Source organism: Octopus sinensis, unplaced genomic scaffold, assembly GCF_006345805.1.
Source record: "Octopus sinensis unplaced genomic scaffold, ASM634580v1 Contig11864, whole genome shotgun sequence".
Classification (NCBI taxonomy): Eukaryota; Metazoa; Mollusca; class Cephalopoda; order Octopoda; family Octopodidae; genus Octopus; species Octopus sinensis.
Window position 1 is genome coordinate 13572 of NW_021832439.1, and position 24566 is coordinate 38137.

At 41.9% G+C, this 24566-nt stretch overlaps 1 protein-coding gene across 14 annotated transcripts in view; it reads right to left on the minus strand.

Moving 5' to 3' along the window:
* Positions 1-374: 374 nt before the first annotated feature.
* Positions 375-24566, minus strand: part of LOC115229099 — a 54670-nt gene continuing 30478 nt past the window's right edge. For 4 of the 14 annotated variants that reach the window (XM_036499108.1, XM_036499103.1, XM_036499105.1 and 1 more), the window contains exons 2-4: positions 18248-23269; positions 16795-18188; positions 384-5034 (exon numbers count right to left, since the gene is read on the minus strand). In XM_036499108.1, the coding sequence (XP_036355001.1) occupies positions 509-5034; positions 16795-18188; positions 18248-22425 (10098 nt within the window). In that variant the 5' untranslated portion in view covers positions 22426-23269 and the 3' untranslated portion in view covers positions 384-508. Of the gene's footprint in view, positions 5035-16794; positions 18189-18247; positions 23270-24566 lie in introns of all 14 variants that reach the window. The other 10 variants (XM_036499104.1, XM_036499115.1, XM_036499117.1 and 7 more) reach the window with 10 other exon arrangements.

Consider the following 24566-nt stretch of genomic DNA (forward strand, 5'->3'; position numbering starts at 1 on the left):
AAAAAAAAAAGGGAAAATTTTCTTTACAGTTTCTTTTTCATCAAGTCTTTTTTTTTTAAGTAATTAGCCTCATTTTTTCTTTCTTTTAAATTATAATCTTAGTCTTTTTTTCAGTCTCTTTTATAATTAATTAATTAATTAATTAATTATTTTTAACATGTTCCAATAAGATTTTGTCTTCAATTGTTCACTTAGACATTTGCATGTATGTGCACACAGATGTATATATATATATATATAAATGTATGTAAAAATTCATATTGGTTCCTCAGATGTGTGTGTGTATATATACATACATACACACATACACTATAAATGTTTATGTATGTATTTGTGTATGTACTCATGAATTTATAGTAGGTCTGTGTCAATATATATATATATGCTATAAATTCATATGTATGTATGCGGTGTTTGTGTAAGTATACATGAAGATATATAAATATATATATATGTGTATATATATATATTATATATATATAAATATATATATATATATATATATATATTACTTATGGCAATGATCAAGATGACGAGCTAAGTCCATGGGTTGCGAAAATGACTGGCCACAGCATTCGAATGAAAATATGGAACGTCCCAGGCCATCTTCATTCTCGACTAATGTGCACCTCAGAGGACGGCGCCTCGTTATGGCCCAGTCCTTCGCCTTGTCGTCCGGTGGGTCCTGCAGAAGTGCATTGGCAACGGACAACTTTGAGTCTTCTTCGGTAACCGGGACCGCAGGGGGGATCAAGGAGAGGGGGTCAGACATGGAAATATTCCCGGTCACATCGCTGATTCTCAGTCCGTACTGGTTGTCGGGCTGCTCCCCGCAGAAGGTGTCGGGCGCCGGGGACACGTGTTCCATCTTGACGCTCACCAACGAATACGACGGAACTTCCATCTTGGATTTCGGTTCTACCATCGGCATCGTGTACAGCAAGGTTCCTTTCTCGTAGAAGTTTGGTTGCATGGCCTCGCAGCACGTGTGGGCCTGCTCCGGCGCCAGGGGTATCATTGCCCCGCCGGATGGATATTCGCCAGGGACCAAGCTTCTTTTGAAATCATAGTCACTCTTCATATTTGGCATTATGGTAGGTAACACCGGAACCGTTGAAGCAGATGGGGGTCTAACAGAAACAGCAGCTGAGGGATATGGCAACGGCGTCGATATTGGTAAGGTGGCTGTTGTGGCAGTCATTGTCATTTGTGGCGGTGTTGTTAATGTTGTTATTGGTGTCGCTGCTACTGCTGGTGTTGTTGGCGGCATTGGGGTCATCATCCCGATAGGACAGGATGTCGGGATCAAAGCAAGGTTGAGCGGCGGAACGGTAGCAACAATTGGCCGCTCCAAGAGTTTCGTCAGTTGGATCGGTTCCGTTCGCATATCAAACACTTCGGATTTCTTCGGCAAACCACCACCACCACCACCGGGCTTATGACTCTCTTCCTCCACGGACACTTCCGGAAAGGATGGCGTGTCGTATTTGAAATGGATCAAGTTCTTAAGGATCTCGTCGCGACGTGACATTACACTGGCTGCAGCAGGTTTCTCATCGTGAAGAGGTTCTTGCTGCAGACAAGAATAATCTTTCTGGGGGTCAGGTAGGGTTACCAGTACCTTACTCACATCGGGATCCACTTTGGGCAAGATGCTAACAGGTCTCCTTAATTTCGGTGGATCGGGCAGCAGTAGTCCTCGGTCAGCAGCCGCCATTTTAAGAAGACCATAAGATGAATTCGACATTGGTCGATTCTTCTTAGGAGGAGACGGCGGCACTTTACGAACTTTCGCCGTCTTTGGAATCACCGTGTGTTTTTTGAGCACCTTCTGACCGAGAAGTTTCTCTTGATCGTGTTTCTCCTTACTTTGCGTAGACGTACTGAACCGAAGTTTCAAGAAGTTCTTCAAAACGTGCTTCCTGTCCACTTTCATGTCCTCTTCAACGCTGCCGCTATTAGAATTCTCATCTTTGGGCTCCACTTTCTTGCTACATCTCAAAGACTTCTTAGACTTCGATCCAGGAGCGGTTTCTGACAATTTCCGCTTTCTGCTATTGTTGTTGTTGCTGTTGTTGTTGTTGTTGCCCTTCTCTTTCTTCTCTTCCTCACATTTTTCTGCCGCGGGTTTTTTCTCTCTCGTAGTAGCATTTTGATTATTAAGCTGATCAGATTTATCACAAGACAAAGGTTTGGATGATGACGTGGACGCAGCAGACGACGATGACGACGATAACGATGATAACGAAGATGACAACGAAGATGATGACGAGGAAGATGACGACAGAGATGATGACGGTAACGAGTGTCGAGTATTTGACGATGCTGTCTGTGGAGATGATACACGTGGAACAGTTGTGGAAGATGATGGATTCTGAAGTTTGTCCTTGGACTTTCCAGGACTCTCGGACAAAGACGAAATGAAGTCATCACAGAAATATTTTACAGGTTTCTTACACTTCCGCTTGGGCAGCGAACGGACACGCTCTAAAATTTTCAATTGTTCTTTGGGTGTGACTGTCGACTGACTGTCGAGTGAAGGGTCATGGTTTCCACCAACATTGGTCTTAACGGTCACGCCTTCTGTTGATGTGAAACTATGATCTTCCCCTTGACCACCAAGACCGTCCTTGGACACTTGTAGCAATTGGTCATTCTTACCATCGGTAAGCGCTGTTGTTTCACCCGACCGCACATCATGCTGCTGTCGTTCACTCTTTTCTAACAGCTTGCTACTATTATCGCTTTTACAGGCTCCAAAAATCGAGCTAATCTTCAAGTCATGTAAAGACAGTTTGGATGCCGGGATCACACCCTTAACATCATCATCATTATTATCACCATCTTCTTTGTGCCAGCAGTTTTTATTTTGGCCACTACCAGAACTTTCTACTAGTTTTTCTCTCTGATGACTGGGAGAATATATCACAGCAGTACTAAGTTTGCTAGGATCGGCAGCAGTAACATCGGTAGATCCCACCTTAATTGGTTGTCCACTGACATAGTCACCATCAACGGTCACACATTGCCTGATGGTACGAGGCAACTTAATGAGGTTGCCGTCCGTCTCGGAGCCATTGCTCATTTTCCCATCAGGCAATGCGTTCGGAAGAAATATGACCCTTTCTTGTTCGTGGAACTCATGAGATTCAATAATTTCTGAGACCGGCGTCTGGCATTCAAGCATTTCCTCTTCAGCCTCCCCACCCAACTCTTTTACATTCAGATCTTTGTTCAACACCTGAATGTCTTTGAGTTCTTTCTCCAACTCTTCTTCTTCCTCTTCTTCATCTTCCGTTAGTGGTGCCTTGCTTTCTTTTCTCTTTCTGTTATCCTTCCTTTCACAACACAGTTCCCCATCTTCGCCACTCTGACCCTTCGGCTCCATCGCCCAATGTGGCTTCTCCCTTTTGCTCCCTTCATCACCACTTTGCGTTTTCACTTCCTTATCTTTCAGCTTAACTCTGGAACTCGTCCGATCAACTCCCACACCTTCGGCACCACCTTCAACAGCCACTCTCGGCTCCTCTTCTTTTACCAAAACAACACTTCCAGCATCCACCTTCTTCATCTCCTTAACTGCGGCTTTCTTCCCCTTGCCCTCATTGTCAGTCACATCAACATTCACAGCCTTATTATCTTCATCCGCAATCACCACAGCCATTGATTGGTTATTACCTGACCTTCCCTTCGTTTCTGAGTGTTCAATACCAATGTCTTTCTTCTCCTTCTTTCCATCTTCCCCAGGGAGAGCCACCACACCTGGCAGGGTACCAGGCGCAACACTGCCCAATTCTGCTTTCACCTCTGGCTCCTTTTTATCAGCCCCTACACCAATTGTTTCTTTAACAAACTTTTTTTCCAAAGGTAACACATTCAATTGCTCTTTGGCCCTTCTGTTATCTTTGCAATCGCCATGCAATTCACCCATTTTAGAACTGAGTTTAGAAACCAAACACGCTGAAGATGAGCCGTTTCCTACATCATCTTCGGATTTTATTATCTGAGTTTTCGTAACCTCATCGTCTAAATCCTTCTCGATCTTCACAGAGTTCTGAGACACTGCCTTCTTGGAACCTGAGCTCAAATCTTGACAGGTATTCTTTTCATCCACATCGGCAGCCTGTAACTGATTTGAACATTCAGACTTCGTGGTAGGTTTCTGAGGGAGAGAAGTTACAACTTTATCTGTGGCCCCAAGAAGAGGAGATTTTGAGTTCAACACTTTGGCGGCAGGTTTTTCAACTTTCACTGCCACACCATAAACAAAGACAGGTTTGTTATCAATACTAGAAGAATCATTCCTCTTGGAACCATCAACAGAGAGAGCGGAAAGTGGTTTGTCTGTGACTAGCATCAACATGTTCTCCTTGCTCGCTGCTGGCGACATTTTCAAACTAGATGGTGAGTCTTTTGATGAAGAATTTTCCTTGGCAACTGAAGAAGAAGCAGATAGAAGTTTCTCTGCTACTGTCGCAGACGGTTTCCTCTTACTTGCTGCTGGTGATATCAGACCGTTCATTAAATCCGTTGATGATGAAGAAGTTTTTCTGCCAACATCGTTATCACCACCACCACTACTAATACTACTACTACCGCTACAATCAGAGGCATCGGTAGAAAGCTGTTTAATGCCATCAGGTTGTTGGCGTACGCCGACCACACCAGCTTTACCATTATCAACTTCCACGGAATCTGATGAGAATTGTTTCCTCTGGGACGCATTCTTCAGCTGCTTGCTACATCCCGTTTGCTCTGGTTTTGCACCATACTGTCGGCATTGTTCCGGCTGTGGAGGCTGAGATTTCATCACGTTTACAGACCTCGTTTTAGACTCGGAGACAGATTTAGATTTGGTTCCATGAGCGAAGAAGCATTTGTGTTTGGCGAGGGTTCTGCTCCGACTGTAACGATGGCAACAACTGGAGCACTGGAACAATCTCTTCTCATTCTGATGTCGACGACTGTGCACACGGAGATTACACAGATACAGGAACTTTTTAAGACAAGCGGAACACTGAAACTGTCGTCTCCCTGGAAACAGAAAGAAGAAAAAAACGCATTAGCAAAAACTTAAAACTTAAGAGATACAACAAAAATAAATCAACAATTAATTATCTGTTTTTAACGATTTAGCTTTCAGATTCTTTTATAAAATACTAGCAGTATCACCCGACGTTGCTCGGGTTTGTTTCGACCCTTTAGAATTGGAATTTTTGAAAAGTAAACCAGAGGTTTGGGATCTGGCCTGGATATGGAAAAGGTTGAGAACCACAACTCCAGAGGCGTTCCCATCTTAACCATCACATCGAATTCCAAAGTTATAAGTTTTCTGGTGCTGGCCGCCCAACCCGTGCTTGCGCGTAAAACAGACGTTAAACGATGATGATGATGATGATAGCAGTATCGCCCGGTGTTGCTCGGGTGTGTTTCGACCCTTTAGAATAGGAATTTTTGAAAAGTAAATTTTGCATTATGTAGCTTGTTATTCTCTTTAAGTGAACATTTTTCTGGTTGAAATACACCGAAAAATGGCGACACAGCTGTCAAAACAAAAATCGTAAAAAATAGGGATTTTCATAGAAAAAAAAGCACCATTTTGATGCAAATAATTTTTTGTGTTAACATGGTCTGATTTGAATTTTTTCTTCTATGGAATGAAGAGCAAGCCTTCTTCTATCATACTCTCAATTTTGGTCAACTTTCGCCGCAGGGTCTTGGAGGAGATAGTGTTAGTTGAAAGCTACCAAACCTGCCCCACATACAGACAACTTCAGTTTTATATATAAGATAACGCTTATATATTTTACATCATTTTCAATTACTCATACATGCTTTCATAGCTTTATGATTTCAGTGATGTGACTCTTTACTTTGGGAATGATATTGTAAGGTATGTGTAAGAGGCCAGATCCAGCTGATTTGAACATACATCAGGAAGAATTTTGGGGCCGGATACGGTTGATTTAAATGCTGATGGGTTAACGAATAAACTGTAATTGAAGGCATTTGTAATAAGATGCACATTTCTTTAATAAAAGTGTCTCAAATGAGTCCTATACACAAAGTGTATAGGACTATACACCAATACTAGGATGCTTTCCACAATTCTTTGTTAGGTAAATCCTTGTCAATTCATTAACAATCCATTGTGCACAAATTATTCATCAGAATACACAAACAAACCCATGATCAAAGGCATTCCAACCATGACCATTTCATCATTTATTTAATCACGTATAAAGGGTGGCACGTAAAAAGCACCCACTACACTCTCGGAGTGGTTGGCGTTAGGAAGGGCATCCAGCCGTAGAAACGCTGCCAGATTTGACTGTCCTGATGAAGCCTTCTGGCTTCACAGACCCCAGTAGAACCGTCCAACCCATGCTAGCATGGAAAACGGACGCTAAACGATGATGATGATGATGATGATGAATTCAATTCGAAGGCGGTTTCATTAATGAAAATAACTACTGTGCTTATATACTTTATACTAGAATACTTTGATGCTCAACTCCCAGGTAGGACCTAATTGAGAACTATAATCAAAGGACGTTCTAGCTGTGACCATCCCCACAGGATAATACCTGGGCTTGCTATATCAAGTGTGTCTTTCCTTTGTTTTAAGGTAACAAGGTGTGATTTGAGGGAGATTTAGTTACTATTTCTAGCTAGTCGACCAATGTTGTGGAGACACCTTTCCCTCCAAGGCTGATAAAAGAGAGTAGATACAGTTATGGACAAACTGCAGTCTTAGAATCAACTAGACACCCACCTCCACATCGCTCAGCTTCACCCACCACTCCCCAGAAGTTACCTTTGTCAAGGATTGAAATTATGGTCATTGCTTGACCTGCTAGAAAATGCAGCCAAACCACTCTGAAATCAAGACCCATCGTCTTAAAAAAAATAGAAAAACATCCAATACACATAATCATGGTACACACATCATCATCATTAACGTCCATTGTCCATGCTGGCATGGGTTGGACGGTTTGACTAGGGTGGCATGCTGGAAGGCTGTGCCAGGATCCAGTCTGATTCGGCAGGGCTTTCTATAGCTGCCCTTCTTAATGCCAACCACTCTGAGAGTGTAGTGGGTGCTTTTACATGCCACCAGCACAGGTGCCATTTGCATGACACCGGTATCTGCCACATCTGCGATTTTACTTGGCTAAGTTACGGGGACGTAAACACACCTACATCGGTTGTCAAGTGATGGTGGGGAGGGGGGGCAAACAGACACAAAGACACACACACATATATATATATATATATATACACACAACAGGCTTCTTTCAGTTTCCGTCTACTAAATCCACTCACAAGGCTTTGGTCGGCCCGAGGCTATAGTAGAAGACACTTGCCCAAGGTGCTATGCAGTGGGACTGAACCCGGAACCATGTGGTTGGTAAGCAAGCTACTTACCACACAGCGATAAGTGTGGAAGAACATTCTGGAACACCCAGGATTGGTGCCTTAGAGACAGCAGCACACCATAAACAAAACAGAAGAACCACAGAAAGTGGATAGATTAGTAAGAACTAAAACAACTTCAAAATAATCGTGGCTGGGTGGTAAGAGGTTTGCTTACTAACCACAAGGTTTCAGGTTCTGTCCCAGTGTGTGGCACCTGAGGCAGGTGTCTTTTACTTTGGCTTTGAGCCAAATAAGGCCTTGTGAGTGCATTTAGTACAAGGAAATCGAATGAAGCCTGTTGTGCGCGCGTGCATGTGTGCTTGCCCCTGAACACCATGTGGCAAACGGTGTTAGTTCGTTTATGTCCCTGCAACTTAGAGGGTTCAGCAAATGAGATCAACGAAATAAGCAACAGGCTTTCCAAAAGGCAAAAAAATAAGCAATGGTTTCGATTTGCTTGACTAAAACTGAAGGCGATTGCCCCAGCATGGCCACAATACAATGACAAACGTATGAATGTATGATGTATGTATGTAGGTATGTAGGTATGTATGTATGTATGTATGTATGCATGCATGATGTATGTATGTATGCATGCATGATGCATGCATGATGTATGTATGTATGTATGTATGCATGCATGCATGATGCATGCATGATGTATGTATGTATGTATTATGTATGTATGTATGTATGTATGTATGTATGTATGTATGTATGTATGTATGTATGTAGGTAGGTAGGTAGGTAGGTAGGTAGGTAGGTAGGTAGGTAGGTAGGTAGGTATGTATGTAGGTAGGTAGGTAGGTAGGTAGGTAGGTAGGTAGGTAGGTAGGTAGGTAGGTATGTATGTATGTATGTATGTATGTATGTATGTATGTATGCATGCATGCATGCATGCATGCATGCATGCATGTAGGTATGTATGTATGTATGTATGTATGTATGTATGTAGGTATGTATGCATGCATGTATGCATGTAGGTATGTATGTATGTATGTATGTAGGTATGTATGTATGTATGTATGTATGTATGTATGCATGCATGTATGCATGTATGCATGTATGCATGCATGTAGGTATGTATGCATGCATGTAGGTATGTATGCATGCATGCATGCATGCATGCATGCATGCATGCATGCATGCATGCATGCAGGTATGTATGTATGTATGTATGTATGTATGTATGTATGTATGATGTATGTATGTATGTATGTATGTATGTATGTATGTATGCATGCATGCATGCATGCATGCATGCATGTAGGTATGTATGTATGTATGTATGTATGTATGTATGTATGTAGGTATGTATGTATGTAGGTATGTATGCATGTATGTATGTATGTATGTGTATGTGAACAATTTATATACATTCTTTCTATATGTCCCCAATATGATCAAAGATATATAAATTAAAAAACCTTATTTCCATAGAAACTTGAATGAAGAAATGGAATAAAATGTACCTTTCTTTGGGATTGGATTGAAATTTTGGGTTTTCTTTTTAAGTAATGAAGTTTCTTTGAGATGGAAACATACTTTTAAATATTTGTTGTAATGGAGATGAGAGAAAAAAGGGGGTAAAATAGATATTTAAGGAATATTTTGAAGGTTTTCTAAAAGTTTTTTCTTTTAAACTTCGTGTAAAAAATGTGTGTGTGTGTGTGTGGCAGTGTTTGTGTGTGTGTCTGTGTGGATGTTTGTGTGTGTCCGCATGTATGTATGTATGTGTATATGCGTCTGTGTGGGTGTGTGTGCGTTAAAAGTTTTTCTCAAAAGAATAAGAGTGCATCGAATATGGGAGGCAACTCTTGCAATAGTTCTACATAAATATTTTCCCTTTAACTAACTTTGGCAGAAATGAGGAGAGAGGAGGGAGAAGGGAGAGGGAAGGAACGGGACAATGGAGTGTGATAGAGAGGAAAGATGGGAGAAGGCAGAGGAGAGACGAAAAAAAAGGATATGGAAAATATGGAAGGAGAGAGAAATGAGGAATGAAGGATGAGAGGAGGGAAGAGGGTAATGATGAAAAGACGAAGGAGGAGGGAGAGAGGAACGACACATTGGAGTGATAGAGGAAAGATATGAGAAGAAGGCAGAGGAGAGACGGGTAAAAAAAAGACGTAAGGAAAACATGGGAGAGAAAAATGAGGGGAGAAGGATGGGAGGAGGGAATGATGAAAAGACGGAGGTGGAGAGAGAGAGACGAGGACAGGAAGAGAAGAGACAGAGGAACGAGTGAGGAAAGATATGAGGAGAAGGCAGAGGGAAGACGGGTAAAAAAGACACATAAGGAAAATATGGAAGGAGAGAGTAATAAGGAATGAACGATGAGAGGAGGGAAAAGGGAGAGAGAGAGAGAGGAACAGAACAAGGGAGTGATAGAGAGGAAAGATGTGAGGAGGAGGCAGAGGGGAGACAGGTAAAAAAATCAAGGAAAACATGGAAGGAGAGAGAAATGAGTGAAGGATGAGAGGAGGGAAGAGGGAATGATGAAAAGACGAAGGAGGCGGGAGAGAGACGAGAACAGGGAGAGGGAAGAGGGGAGTGGTGGAGAGAGAGGATCGTTTATTTGAAGCTGAAAAATGGTTCTTTCCGTTATTCCTCAGTTTTACTATTATTTTAAGTTTCTTTCTTTCAAAGAAATTATTACGAATATTTTTGAATATGTGTGTGTGCGCGCGTGCGTGTGTCCCTGTCGTCATGCTCTTCATACTTTCGGCAAATCCGATGATGATTCATTCGCTCCGTCGCCGACCGACCTTCAACTGCGGAACAGAACGGAAGTGACGACATAGAGAATACAAGCGTTTCGGACGACCCAATAAATAAATAAATAAATAAATGTGCGCGCGTGCGTCGTGCATATGTGTGTGTATGTGCGTGTTGCGTGTGTGTGGTGTGTGTGTGTGTGTGTGTTGTGTGTGTGTGTGTGTGTGGATGTTTGTGTGTGTCCGCATGTATGTATGTATGTGTATATGCGTCTGTGTGGGTGTGTGTGCGTTAAAAGTTTTTCTCAAAAGAATAAGAGTGCATCGAATATGGGAGGCAACTCTTGCAATAGTTCTACATAAATATTTTCCCTTTAACTAACTTTGGCAGAAATGAGGAGAGAGGAGGGAGAAGGGAGAAGGGAGAGGGAAGGAACGGGACAATGGAGTGTGATAGAGAGGAAAGATGGGAGAAGGCAGAGGAGAGACGAAAAAAAAGGATAAGGAAAATATGGAAGGAGAGAGAAATGAGGAATGAAGGATGAGAGGAGGGAAGAGGGAATGATGAAAAGACGAAGGAGGAGGGAGAGAGGAACGACACATTGGAGTGATAGAGGAAAGATATGAGAAGAAGGCAGAGGAGAGACGGGTAAAAAAAAGACGTAAGGAAAACATGGAAGGAGAGAGAAATGAGGAATGAAGGATGAGAGGAGGGAAGAGGGAATGATGAAAAGACGGAGGTGGAGAGAGAGAGACGAGGACAGGAAGAGAAGAGACAGAGGAACGAGTGAGGAAAGATATGAGGAGAAGGCAGAGGGAAGACGGGTAAAAAAGACACATAAGGAAAATATGGAAGGAGAGAGTAATAAGGAATGAACGATGAGAGGAGGAAAAGGGAGAGAGAGAGAGAGGAACAGAACAAGGGAGTGATAGAGAGGAAAGATGTGAGGAGGAGGCAGAGGGGAGACAGGTAAAAAAATCAAGGAAAACATGGAAGGAGAGAGAAATGAGTGAAGGATGAGAGGAGGGAAGAGGGAATGATGAAAAGACGAAGGAGGCGGGAGAGAGACGAGAACAGGGAGAGGGAAGAGGGGAGTGGTGGAGAGAGAGGATCGTTTATTTGAAGCTGAAAAATGGTTCTTTCCGTTATTCCTCAGTTTTACTATTATTTTATGTTTCTTTCTTTCAAAAAAATTATTACGAATATTTTTGAATATGTGTGTGCGTGCGCGTGCGTGTGTCCCTGTCGTCATGCTCTTCATACTTTCGGCAAATCCGATGATGATTCATTCGCTCCGTCGCCGACCGACCTTCAACTGCGGAACAGAACGGAAGTGACGACATAGAGAATACAAGCGTTTCGGACGACCCAATAAATAAATAAATAAATAAATGTGCGCGCGTGCGTCGTGCATATGTGTGTGTATGTGCGTGTTGCGTGTGTGTGGTGTGTGTGTGTGTGGTGTGTGTGTGTGTGTGTGTGTGTGTGTGTGTGGTGTTGGTAATCCCTCGTAGTCCGGGGGGTTTATTCTCGTTGAATAAACCTGCACGAACGATTCGTTTATAGTGATCAGATATGGTGCAGGGACTGGCTGTGTGGTGGTAAGTAGCTTGCTTTACCAACCACATGGCTCCGGGTTCAGTCCCACTGCGTGGCATCTTGGGCAAGTGTCTTCTACTACAAGCCTCGGGCCGACCAAAGCCTAGTGAGTGGATTTGGTAGACGGAAACTGAAAGAAGCCTGTTGTATGTGTGTGTATATATATATATATATATATATATATATAATGTGTGTGTGTGTTTATGTTTGTGTGTCTGTGTTTGTCCCCCCACAACATCGCTTGACAACCGATGCTGGTGTGTTTACGTCCCCGTAACTTAGCGGTTCGGCAAAAGAGAGATCGATAGAATAAATACTAGGATCACAAAGAATAAGTCCTGGGGTCGATTTGCTCGACTAAAGGCGGTGCTCCAGCATGGCCGCAGCCAAATGACTGATACAAGTAAAGACTAAATAGTAAAAGTGTAATGTGCTGCCCTTTAGCTCACACCCTCCATCAAATCGACGTAGTCTGAACAGGGGTACGGTGCACCCCTATGTTATCCCACCCAGTCTACTAAGTCCTCCGCCCGCTGACATGCGACCACACACACACAATGCACGGGTCCCAAGTGCCCAAGTGATCGCGGAAGCAACGAGGGACGAAGTGTTTTACGGCCAACCCAGTCCGGGCATTGAGACCACGCGATCTCGTGATCCTAAGGGCAACGCCCTGACCATGGGGCTATATGCGCCTTTCACATATGCTTTGTGGCAAAAAAAAAGTTTGCTGGCAAACCACAGAGTTCCAATTTCAGTTTCAATGTTCATTGGCTTCTCTGCCGGTGGCACATAAAAAGCACCATCCAAACGTGGCCGATGCCAGCGCCGCCTCAACTGGCTTCTGTGCCGGTGGCACATAAAAAGCACCATCCGAATCGTGGCCGATGCCAGCGCCGCCTTGGCTGGCTTCCGTGCCGGTGGCACATAAAAAACACCATCCGAACGTGGCCGATGCCAGCGCCGCCTCGACTGGCTTCTGTGCTGGTGGCACATAAAAAGCACCATCCGAACGTGGCCGATGCCAGCATCGCCTAGACTGGCTTCTGTGCCGGTGGCACATAAAAAGCACCATCCGAATGTGGCCAATGCCAGACCGCCCCTGGCACCTGTGCAGGTGGCACGTAAAAAGCACCCACTACACTCACGGGGTGGTTGGCGTCAGGAAGGGCATCCAGCTGTAGAAACACTGCCAGATCAGACTGGAGCCTGGTGCAGCCCCTGGCTTCCCAGACCCCGGTCGAACCGCACTAGCGCGGAAAACAGACGTTAAACGATGATGATGATGATGATGATGATGATGATAATTTGTCATTTATAACATTAGAAGTATCAATATAATACTTATATTTTCAAACACAAATCGTGTCGTATACCCAGCTGGAGAAGATGTCTCCTGGGACTAAATTACAGTAACATTCGTCCTAAACCAGGACTGCCATTTTAGGATCGCAAACAATCTTTACTCCAAAGTATTGTTGCTGAATATCTCTCGTTGTGAGATTTAAAAATAGTAATTTTCTGAAAGAAGCGTATTGAACAAGAGGAAAACACTTCCTTTTTTTCGGCAGAGAAAATACCTTTTTCTGACAAAGTAATTATTTTTACATTCAAAGGGGGCCTGGGAATGAATAGGTGCTGAAACCAAAAATATCAATTAAAAATTTCTTATACTTGTTATTCCCTGTCTTGCCCTAATAATCCCTATATGTGCAAGTCTGGCTATTTCCATTTGAGGTTAATTGTAAGGGTTCCCTAGTACGGTTTTTGTGGAAGATGCTGACAGCTCTGGGATTGGTCGGGAGCCAGAAGGCAGCACTTACTCAAAAGGTTGGGGATGGCAACAGAAGGAACATCTTTTTGGGGTTCTGGAATGAGCCGGAGGAGGAGTTGAACTGGAAGCTAGGAGAAGGTTAGCAGTGACTGTCCATCACTACTGACCTACCCACCAAGGGATGTTGTAGTTTCGGGTCAAAACACCAGAAAAGAAAAGGTGGACAATACCTGACAATTCGTCTGGCTGAAAGTTTATAAATATGAGTGAATCTGTTGAGATCTTTAGTATCTAAAAGTTTGTCCAGGGAGTTGAATAACTTAGGAAGGAACGTTTGTTCTTTCTTTCCCCTCATTCAGGCTACATTATTATTGAAATTACTCAATAATCTACTGCCATTTGTAGAATTATATTGTTACTTCTAATGTTATAAATGACCAGCAAGGCACCCGATTCTGTCCCCCAACCCTATCATATTTCAACCTTCCATTGCCTGACACAAAGCCATTTCTCTCAATACTTCAATCGAGAGGGCCTTTGTCTCGTAAATTACTTGGGGTGACCTCACAGGTGCTGGTGCCATGTAAAAAGCACCCAGTACACACTCTGTAAAGTGGTCGGCGTTAGGAAGAACGACCAACCACAGACAACACCTGGCCAAAGCAGATTTAGGGGTTAGGGACGGTCCTCTGGATTGCCAACTCCTAACAAACCATCGAATCTATGCCAGTAGGGAAAACGGAGCACTAAATGATGATGACGATGATGATGATGATGATGATCTCCCTCAAATGACACATTGGCCAAAAAAGACAGGACAGTCAAGGCCAAAAGACTTTAAAATCAGGATTCTTAAATTCTTATTGGCTTCAGTTCGTTGTAGTGACTATAAAGGAGAACTATGAGTAGCCTCCCTTGTATCACAATCTAAAGACTAGCACAAGATGAATTCCGAAATCTATATATATATAAAGCTGAAGTTGTATGGCAGGTTTGGTAGCCTTCAGCTAACACTATCTCCTCCGAGACCCTGCAGCGCGAGTTGACCAAAATTGAGAGTATCATAGAAGAAGGCTTGCTCTTCCTTCTGTAGAAGAAAATATTCAAATCGGACCATGTTAACACCAAAAATTGTTTACATCAAAAAGGTGGGGGTTTTTCTATGAAAATCCCTATTTTTTACTATTTATAAAGCTGAAGTTGTCTGTGTATGGCAGGTTTGGAAGTCTTCAACTAACACTATCTTCTCCGAGACCCTGCGGAGCAAGTTGACCAAAATTGAGAGTATGATAGAAGAAGGCTTGCTCTTCATTCCGTAGAAGGAAATATTCAAATCGGACCATGTTAACACCAAAAATTATTTACCTCAATAAGGTGCTTTTTTTCTATGAAAATCCCGTTTTTTTTTTCGATTTTTTGACAGCTGTGTCGCCATTTTACGGTGTATTTCAACCAGAAAAATGTTCACTTAAAGAGAATAACAAGCTACATAATGCAAAATTTTTACTTTTCAAAAATTCCAATTCTAAAGGGTCGAAACACACCCGAGCAACGCCGGGCGATCCTGCTAGTATAATTATATTGAGAGAGAGTTATTATTGTAGCAATTATGTGTTCCATAGATATTTCCATAACAGCAATGCCAAATGAATAAGGCATTAGAAATGGCCCTACACACACACACAAACAGCATGGCTGTGTGGTTGAGAAGTGAACTTCCCAAGCAAATGGTTCCAGGTTCAGTCCCAGTGCATGACACTTTGACCAAGTGTTTTTTTGTTTTTTTTTTTTCCTTAAGCTGACCAAAAGCTTTACGAGTGAATTTGAGAGATGGAAACTGAAAGAAGCCTCTGACGAGTGCGGGTGTGCAGGTTTCAAAGTTTGCTTTTATGTTGAGTAACATAGAAACAACTATTTAACATAAAACAGGATTGCTCAATACTTTTACTAGAATGCAAGTTTGATAACATTTACAAAGGTTGACTGTAACTTTGAAGTCACTATTCAACCTTTTTTTTTTTATGAAAGTTTATAGTGGCTGTGTGGTAAGTAGCTTGCTTACGAACCACATGGTTCCGGGTTCACTCCCACTGCGTGGCACCATGGACAAGTGTCTTCTACTATAGCCTCGGGCCAACCAAAGCCTTGTGAGTGGATTTGGTAGACGGAAACTGAAAGAAGCCCATCGTGTATATATATATACATATATGTGTGTGTGTATGTGTTTGTCCCCCCAACATTGCTTGACAACCGATGCTGGTGTGTTTACGTCCCCGTAACTTAGCGGTTCGGCAAAAGAGACCAATAGAATAAGTACTAGGCTTACAAAGAATAAGTCCTGGGGTCGATTTGCTCAACTACACGCAGTGCTCCAGCATGGCCACAGTCAAATGACTGAAACAAGTAAAAGATAGTACACACACACACACTAATTCTCATCATTTGACGTCCACTTTCTTTTTTGGTCTTGCAGATAACTTGGTGACCCTGTCAGTGCAGGTGCCACTTAAAAGCACCAGTCTACACTGTAAAATGGTTGGCATTTGGAAGGGCATTCAGCTGTAAAAACCTTGCCAAAACTGACCTCGCGGGTGCTTGTGCCCACACAGACAACACTTGACCAGCTAGAAACAGCAGCCAAATTACCCTAATATCACAGCTCCTTGTCTTAAAAGAAAGATGGCCACATTGAATAGTATCTGCAAGTCTTAGATACCACAGTCAGAAGCAAAAAAAAAAAAAAACCGATGAGACGGTCATGGATGGAATGTCGTTGACCAATAGCCCTGTTCAGTATGGGCTCACCTTGATCTAAACGACAAGACCACTGGAATATTAAAAACATAAATACGTAAAGAGAACAAAGATGAGATACGAAAAATAGGTGCAGGAGTGGCTGTGTGGTAAGTAGCTTACTTACCAACCACGGGGTTCCGGGTTCAGTCCCACTGTGTGGCACTTTGGGTAAGTGTCTTCTATTATGGCCTTGGGCTGACCAAAGCTTCGTGAGTGGATTTGGTAGATGGAAACTGAAAGAAGCCCGTATGTGTGTGTGTGTGTGTGTTTGTGCCCCTACCATTGCTTGACAACCAATGCTGGTATGTTTACATCCCCCTAATTTAGCAGTTCAGTGAAAGGGGCCGATAGAATAAGTACCAGGCTTACAAAGTATAAGTCCTGGGGGGTCGATGTGTTCGATCAACTAAAGGCGGTGCGCTTTAGCATGGCCGCGGTCAAATGGCTGAAATAAACAATAAACGAATATAAAAAGAGATATAATTTACCTGTCGTGTGTGTTCGAAGGTGCCTCTGAAGAAACTGCTTCGACGCTGCTGATTGTCCGCACAGCCGGCACTTATACGGCCGGAGAGCGTGGTGGACCAACGTGTGGGCAGTGAATGCACATCGGCTCGAGAACTGAAGCTGACAGCTGAAGCAGGTAAAATGCAGTCCTCGTTTTCTGTTCGTGATGCGACCACCACCGCCACCACCACCGACACCATCACTGGTCCTACAAGTCCGACGGTCAAGCAACATGCTGGACGACTTCCACTTCTTGCTTTGTTTTCCTAGCAAGGAAGCCCCGCAGTTTTTGCACATGTTGTTGCTGCCCCTCTTACGATTCTTATTGTTATTATTATATTTTTTCGAGACATATTTGGTGCGGTTCCGCTGCCAACAGGAATAGCAGTATGTATTCCACAGAATCCGATTGCCTTTCTGTTGCTTGCCGGCTGCCTTACTGAGACTTTCCAGCGGCCGAGCTGGAGATCCGGCAGGTGACACCAACAAGGTATTCTTAGAACACGTTTGCACAAGAACTCTTGAAACGCCAGAAGTATTTGGACGAGGTGCCGGCAAAAAACTCTTATTTTCAACCTTAATATTTGCAACTATTGGTTGATGCTTATGAGCTGAAAGTGGTTTATCTTCCACCCTAACATTAATCACTGTCACAAGTGGTTTATGACCAGTCTTAGGATTACTATTAGGAACTGCTTGTGGTTGCTTAGGGATTAGAAGTGACTTAGGATTAGGTTTAGAATTAACATTAGCAACTGTTGACAGTTGTTTAGATGAATGTGATTTATGCTCAGTCTTAGTATTGGTATTAACATCTGTTGACTGTTGTTTAGGAACTAGGGGTGACTTATGATCAGTCTTAGTACTGGTATTAACTGTTGACAGTTGTTTAGATGCTGGGAGTGATTTATGATCAGTCTTAGTGCTGGTATTAACCGCTGACAGTTGTTTAGATGTTGGAAGTGATTTATGATCAGTCTTAATATTGATATTAACTGTTGACTGCTGATTTGATGCAGGAAGCGATTTATGATCAGTCTTAGTACTGCTATTAACTGTTGACACTTGTTTGGATGCTGGAAGTGATTTATGATCAGTCTTATTACTGGTATTAACCACTGACAGTTGTTTAGATGTTGGAACTGATTTATGATCAGTCTTAATATTGGTATTAACCGTTGACTTCTGATTTGATGTTGGAACTGATTTATGATCAGTCTTAGTACTGGTATTAACTGTTGACACTTGTTTGGATGCTGGAAGCGATTTATGATCAGTCTTAGTACTGGTATTAACTGTTGACACTTGTTTGGATGCTGGAAGCGATTTATGATCAGTCTTAGTACTGGTATTAACCACTGACAGTTGTTTAGATGTTGAACTGATTTATGATCAGTCTTAATATTGGTATTAACCGTTGACTTCTGATTTGATGTTGGAACTGATTTATGATCAGTCTTAGTACTGGTATTAACTGTTGACACTTGTTTGGATGCTGGAAGCGATTTATGATCAGTCTTAGTACTGGTATTAACTGTTGACACTTGTTTGGATGCTGGAAGCGATTTATGATCAGTCTTAGTACTGGTATTAACCACTGACAGTTGTTTAGATGTTGGAAGTGATTTACGATCAGTCTTAGTACTGGTATTAACTGTTGACTGCTGATTTGATGCTGGAAGTGATTTACGATCAGTCTTAATATTGATATAAACTGTCGACTGCTGATTTGATGCTGGAAGTGACTTATGATCAGTCTTAATATTGGTATTAACTATTGATAGTTGTTTAGGAAGTGGGGATGACTTATGATCAGTCTTGGTACTGGTATTAACCGCTGACTGGTGTTTAGATGCTGAAAGTGATTTATGATGAGTCTTAGTACTACTATGAGCAACCTTAAGCTGTTTAGGTGGTGAATGTTGTTTATCTTCAATCTTAACACGGACTGTTTGTAGTTGTCTGGGAATTAGAAGTGGTTTCTCTTTAATATCAACAGTACTAGTTGTACTACTAACCACTGGCAATCGCTTATGAGGCAATGGATCGGGTGCCACCGATTTAGCATCATTCGAAGTCCTTGACACTTTGTTACTAGCACAATTCCCCAAGCCTTTAGCATCGAGAGCAGCACTTTTCCCACTGGGGTTATCTGAACAAGGTTTAGACACAGCTTTAACTCCAGGTTTGCTACAGCCATCATTCATGGCACCAGCTTTCTGAGAGTTAGTAGCCGTGAAACTTGAAGTTTGAGTACTGCATGTTGAGTAAATTGGCGCATTCGGGACACCAGAAGTGCTATGAACAAACGTTTTATTACTTGAAGTAGTTGCAGAAGCCACTGGTGTGCTGACCGTGGCGTTGGTGCTGCGTTTAAGAGGAAATGGTGGGGAACAAACGCTGGTTGAATTACCAACGGCTGTTGGCCCTACCGAATTCTTGCTTTTGTCCTTGTCTGATGTAACATAAGAAAGAGACCTTGCCTTTTCCAGAGTTAAAGGAACAGATGTGGGTGTATCATTAGTATGAAGAACAGGTTTATGTTGCTGAGGTTTTGATTTGGTTGGCTCGCTAGCAGTAACCAGCGACTTACCGTTTTTCACAGACTCTGGAGAATTAGGTTCCACCTTAATGTCAGTAACAGTTTTCAAAGTCTTTTTGTTTGTTTCCATATTCACAGGAACATTCAAGTTTTGAGGAGGGGCAGAATCTGAAGAATTAGGTTCTGTTTTAATGACAGTTTTTAAAGCCTTTTTATTTGCTTCCATGTTCAAAGGAAGGGAGGAAGGTTCTGAAGAATTTGGTTCCTTCTTAATGTCAGCAATGGGTTTCAAAGTCTTTTTGCTTGTTTCTATGTTTGTGGAAACATTAGGGTTTTGAAGAGGGGCACAGTCAAAAGAATTTGGTTCTGTTTTGATGACAGTAACGGTTTTTAAATTCTTTGTGTTTGGCTCCAAAGAAACAGGGGGGTTATTAAGCAATGACTTGGGTGAACATTGCACTTTCTTCAAAGACACAACTGTTGAGGAATTATTTGAGATGCTGCTTTGAGAAGGAAGCTGTTTAACATTCTGTTTTGAAGGCAAGCTCTTGAGAGATTCTTTAGTATCCACAACTGAATGCTCGTTTTTAGTTTTGGAATTAGCACTTGCATCAGGACATTTAGTTAAGATACAAGATGAAGACAAACCTTTCTCAGATTTTATATTAAAAGAAACGGTTTCATTGCAGTTCTTAGTTGCATTCAAAGTTAATTCACTTTTGTCAGTTTTAACTTTAGGTGTGAAATTTTCAAGAGATTCTGCTGACCGTGAAAGTACATTTTTCTCTTTGGTAATATTGTCGGCTGAATTCTTGCCATAAATTTTAACACCTGTGTTGTAGGAATGATCGCTCTTGGATTTAACGACAGGTGAGTGATAGTTATCGTTTTCCTCCTCGGATTTCTCAGACTTCACTTCCACCATCAAATCGGACCCACCTGTGTTGGTGTTTGAATCGACAGCTTTCTTCTGTGTCGAACTTGCACCAGAAGGACCAGCGGTCAGTTGGTGGGTCCCGACCACCTCCTTTTTACTCACTTTGCCTGATGAGCAAGAACAAATCAAGGAAAACTGCTTTTTCAGCCCTGCAGGACTGTTTTCGTTTGATTTTGCACCTGAAGAAACCTTCATTACACCATTACCTTCTTCCTCGCTGGTATCTGGCATCTCTTTCTTCACTTTCACTTTCTCGAAGCTGTTAGTTTTCAAAGACATTTGCACGTTACCTTTACCAATTCCAGGATTATTAACAGCTAATTGCTCAGGCTTCCCTCCTAAATGCAGTTTGGCAACAGCCTCGTTCGTTTTGGACGATTTACTGCGCTGCGGTTCTACAAGAGCAGGGACATCCTGGTCCTTCTTCCCGCCAGCATCTGATGCCAAAGTTTCAACACGAGCACTAACATGTGTAGCAGATTCTTTAAATTTTGGAAAATTCTTCGTGTCATTGGATTGCAACTGTGGCTGTGGATTGTGGAACAAAGTGGAAGAACCATCAGTGGCTTCGGCATTTTCTTTCGTCACATTCTTCAATGATTCTGGAGTCAATAAGCTACGAGCAGGAATACCATTTTCTTTGTAGTCATGGAGAGACTGTACAAGAACATTATTTAAATTAACAACAGTATTATTAGCTTCGCTTTTGGCAGTTATCTGCGGATGGCCCACCTTTGAACAACCCCCTTTGCCATTCTTCACATCGTGGTATTCAGTTACGGAACAGGTGCTTTTGTTGCTATCATAGATATTAGTGCCGGTGTCATTCTTTGATACCAGGTAGACGGTAACAAAAGGTTTCCTACTCGTCTTATTGTTCAGTATTACCATTCTGTTTCGCTGGAGGTCTAGAGTTCCAGAGGATATATCGATTTTTTGACTGGCGTTCCCTAATAATTTCTCAGGCGGACCCTTTGTAAGGTTTATCACTGACTTTTTTTGGACAAAGGTGTTTTTGCTGTTGGACAAAAGACTCGAAGACAATTTCATTTCATTCTTTTCTGTTGCCATAGATTTTGCAATTACACTGACAGCATCCAAATGTGAAGATGATGAGGATGATGATGATGAAGAAGACGAAGAAGAGAGTGTTTTTAAATCAAGGACGTTAAAATTCTTATCCCTGTTGCCGTAGAGATTGTCCTGGGACAACAGAGACGATGACAGTGTGGCTGTGACAGTTGCATCAGGTTTAGGGTTGACATTGCCTCGAGGTGAATAAGTCTTTCCATATTTCCTATGACTTTTCCCGGGTAGAGGGGTCAGATTGCCGTGAGCGGAGTAGGTCTTCCCATAACGATGGATGTACGTTTGGTTCGGAAATGGCGACGTGCAAACTTTGACCTCATCCAAGCTATCTTCTTTCTGCGGTGACAAACTCAGTGGAGAAGTTGTTTCGTCTTGGGATAATTTGGAACTACTTAATGAAGCACTGGTTACCGATGCTGCCTTGGAGACCCTAGATGTTAGAGCAGGGCTCCGATCAAGACCTTGTTCGCTTGAAGTAACAGTTTTTTTAAACTTGGAGCCGAGTCTGTTTTCAGAAGACAAAGTCAAATTATTGGGAACGGAGCCATTATCGACTTTGTCTGAGGAATGTGTTGAGACTATGAGCTGAGGATTAGTGTTAGCTGTACAAATCCTCTCTGTGGACCTAGATCCATCACTGGATTTAGGTTGAATAGATGGAGTTGAGCCATCGCTTGAGATAAGTGTTGGGCCCCTAGGTTTGGCATTAATGTCTTTTACACTGTCTATCTTACTAGAATTGTTTAATTCTTCAGATTTGAAATTAATATCCGAAGTGTCATCTTTTTCATCGGTGAAAAGCGTCACATCGTTTTCACCAGACCACGTCATGTCGTTATCTGAGGAAATGTTTGATTGACTAGACGCAGCATAATTACGGGGCCACACGCAGTCCTTTTCTGATAAAAAGTTCATGTTATATTTAGGTTTTGTGTCTGATGTGGTAGCTTTAATAAGGGTCAAGACGCTGCCAAATCCAGTTTCAGTGTTTGCCAAATTGCTGCTGCTGCTGCTGCTGGTGGTAGTGTCAGATGAACAAGCCATGGTAACGGTTCTGAGATTAACATGAAGACAGAGCCATCAAGTGGTAGAACCGTTTACAGGAGGATATCCACTGAATCTTCAGCAAGTTTGGAAAAGGGCAGAGATTGTTAAACATCTATTTTAGTTAAATTTATCCAATATTAAAATCCAATAAGAATTATTTTGGAATCGTTAAAAAGGAAGAACAAATCTTGTTTTGTTTTGGTATTTTTTTACAGTTGAGGGCAAATTTCTTTTTCTTTGCATTTTCTGATAGCTTCCTTTGTAATTTGCACTTAAAAGACAGAAATTGTGAATTCTTTAAAATGACATGACCAGAAGGTTAGGTTTAATTTGTGTCAGGTGATGGTACACTGTTCTGAATTTACAAGGGGTCACAGAAATGGTATTGCATGCTAACTGGAGGTAATATAAAAACCATCCTATGGTGCAGAACAAGGAAAGGTGGTTACTACGACAACAACAACCATCCGGCCGAGTTCTTCAACTACTGCTACTAACCGTAAATAAATGATTGTCAGAGACTAACGATCCAATCAGACGTTCAGTTGGCATCTCCAAAAGAAGCTACTTTCCATTTCAACGGTTCTTTCAACAATGCCGGAAGCACATCAATTAACATTTGTCTACTTTCTGACATTAAAAACATCAACTCAACTTCATAATTCCAAGAACGTAACACGGAAAGAACACAAAGGGTAATTATTTTAAGTCCAAGAGAGTCATTTTCTTCCTAGATGTATTGTAATACTTATGGCGATTCTTGGCGCCCATAGTAGTTCAGAACTCCTCCTGTTTTGTATCTCTAAACCAAAGTTCCTCGGCATTCACATTGGAGGTGAAACTGCAAGTAAATGAAAATGAAAATATGAATAAATATATGCTTGCTTAACAATTTTATTCTTCAAAATTATGATAAATACAAAATACGGTTCTATATTTAAGAGATGAGGAATTATGTACATTATTTACATCATTTACATTTGACGGATATTTGTCCTCATCTTGTTTGTTGTTAACACAATGTTTCGGCTGATATACTCTCCAGCCTTCATCAGGTGTCTTGGGGAAATTTCGAACCTGGGTTCTCATTCCTAAGGTATGTTATTATTATTATTATTCAGTTCACTGCCTGGAATCGAACTCGGAACTTTGGGTTTCATAGCCCGCGCTCTTAACCACTATGCTATATGCATATGGCATATTGGTTAAGGGCCCAGGCTACTAACCCCAAAATTCCAAGTTCGATTCCAGGCAGTGACCTGAATAATAATAATAATAATAATAATAATAATAATAATAATCATTTAACGTCCGCTTTCCATGCTAGCATGGGTTGGCCGATTTGACTGAGGTCTGGCAAACCAGACTCCAATCTGATCTGGCAGAATTTCTACAGCTGGATGCTCTTCCTAACGCCAACCACTCTGAGAGTAATAATAATAATAACTTTGAAAAATACCTTAGGAATGAGAACTCAGGTTCGAAGTTTCCCCAAGACACCTGATGAAGGCTGGAGAGTATATCAGCCGAAACGTTGTGTTAACAACAAACAAGATGAGGACAAATATCTGTCAAAGGTAAATAATGATGATAAATGTAAGCAAACAAAATTTGCTTTTAGAAGCGTTGAGATGTACTGAAAGATAAAGATAAGGAAATAATTTATTCTCAAAAGCAGAATAGTGCTGACAGCAGGAACACGATAAAACATGATACTTATCCTAATATTCTTTTTTCCTGAACCGCAAAGTTAAAGGGATGTAAACACACCAACACCGGTTGTCAAGCAGTGGTGAAGGAAACACACATACACACACACGGGGTTTCCTGCAGTCCCCGTCTACCAAATCCACTCACAAGGCTATAGTAGAAGATACTTGAACCCGGAACTTTGTGGTTGGGAAGCAAGCTACTTACCACACTGCCACACTTGCGCCAAATGTTCGTATGTCAATTTTTATTTATCGTTGCTACGGCCCCTGACGAGGGCATTTTCTTGAATTGTTTAGTCAGACCTTACTGGCCTCAAATAACTATTTTATCGATATCGATAAGCGAACATCTATGTTGCTGCGTATTTTCCACAGTGGCAGGAGTGGCATATAGGCGCAGGAGTGACTGTGTGGTAAGTAGCTTGT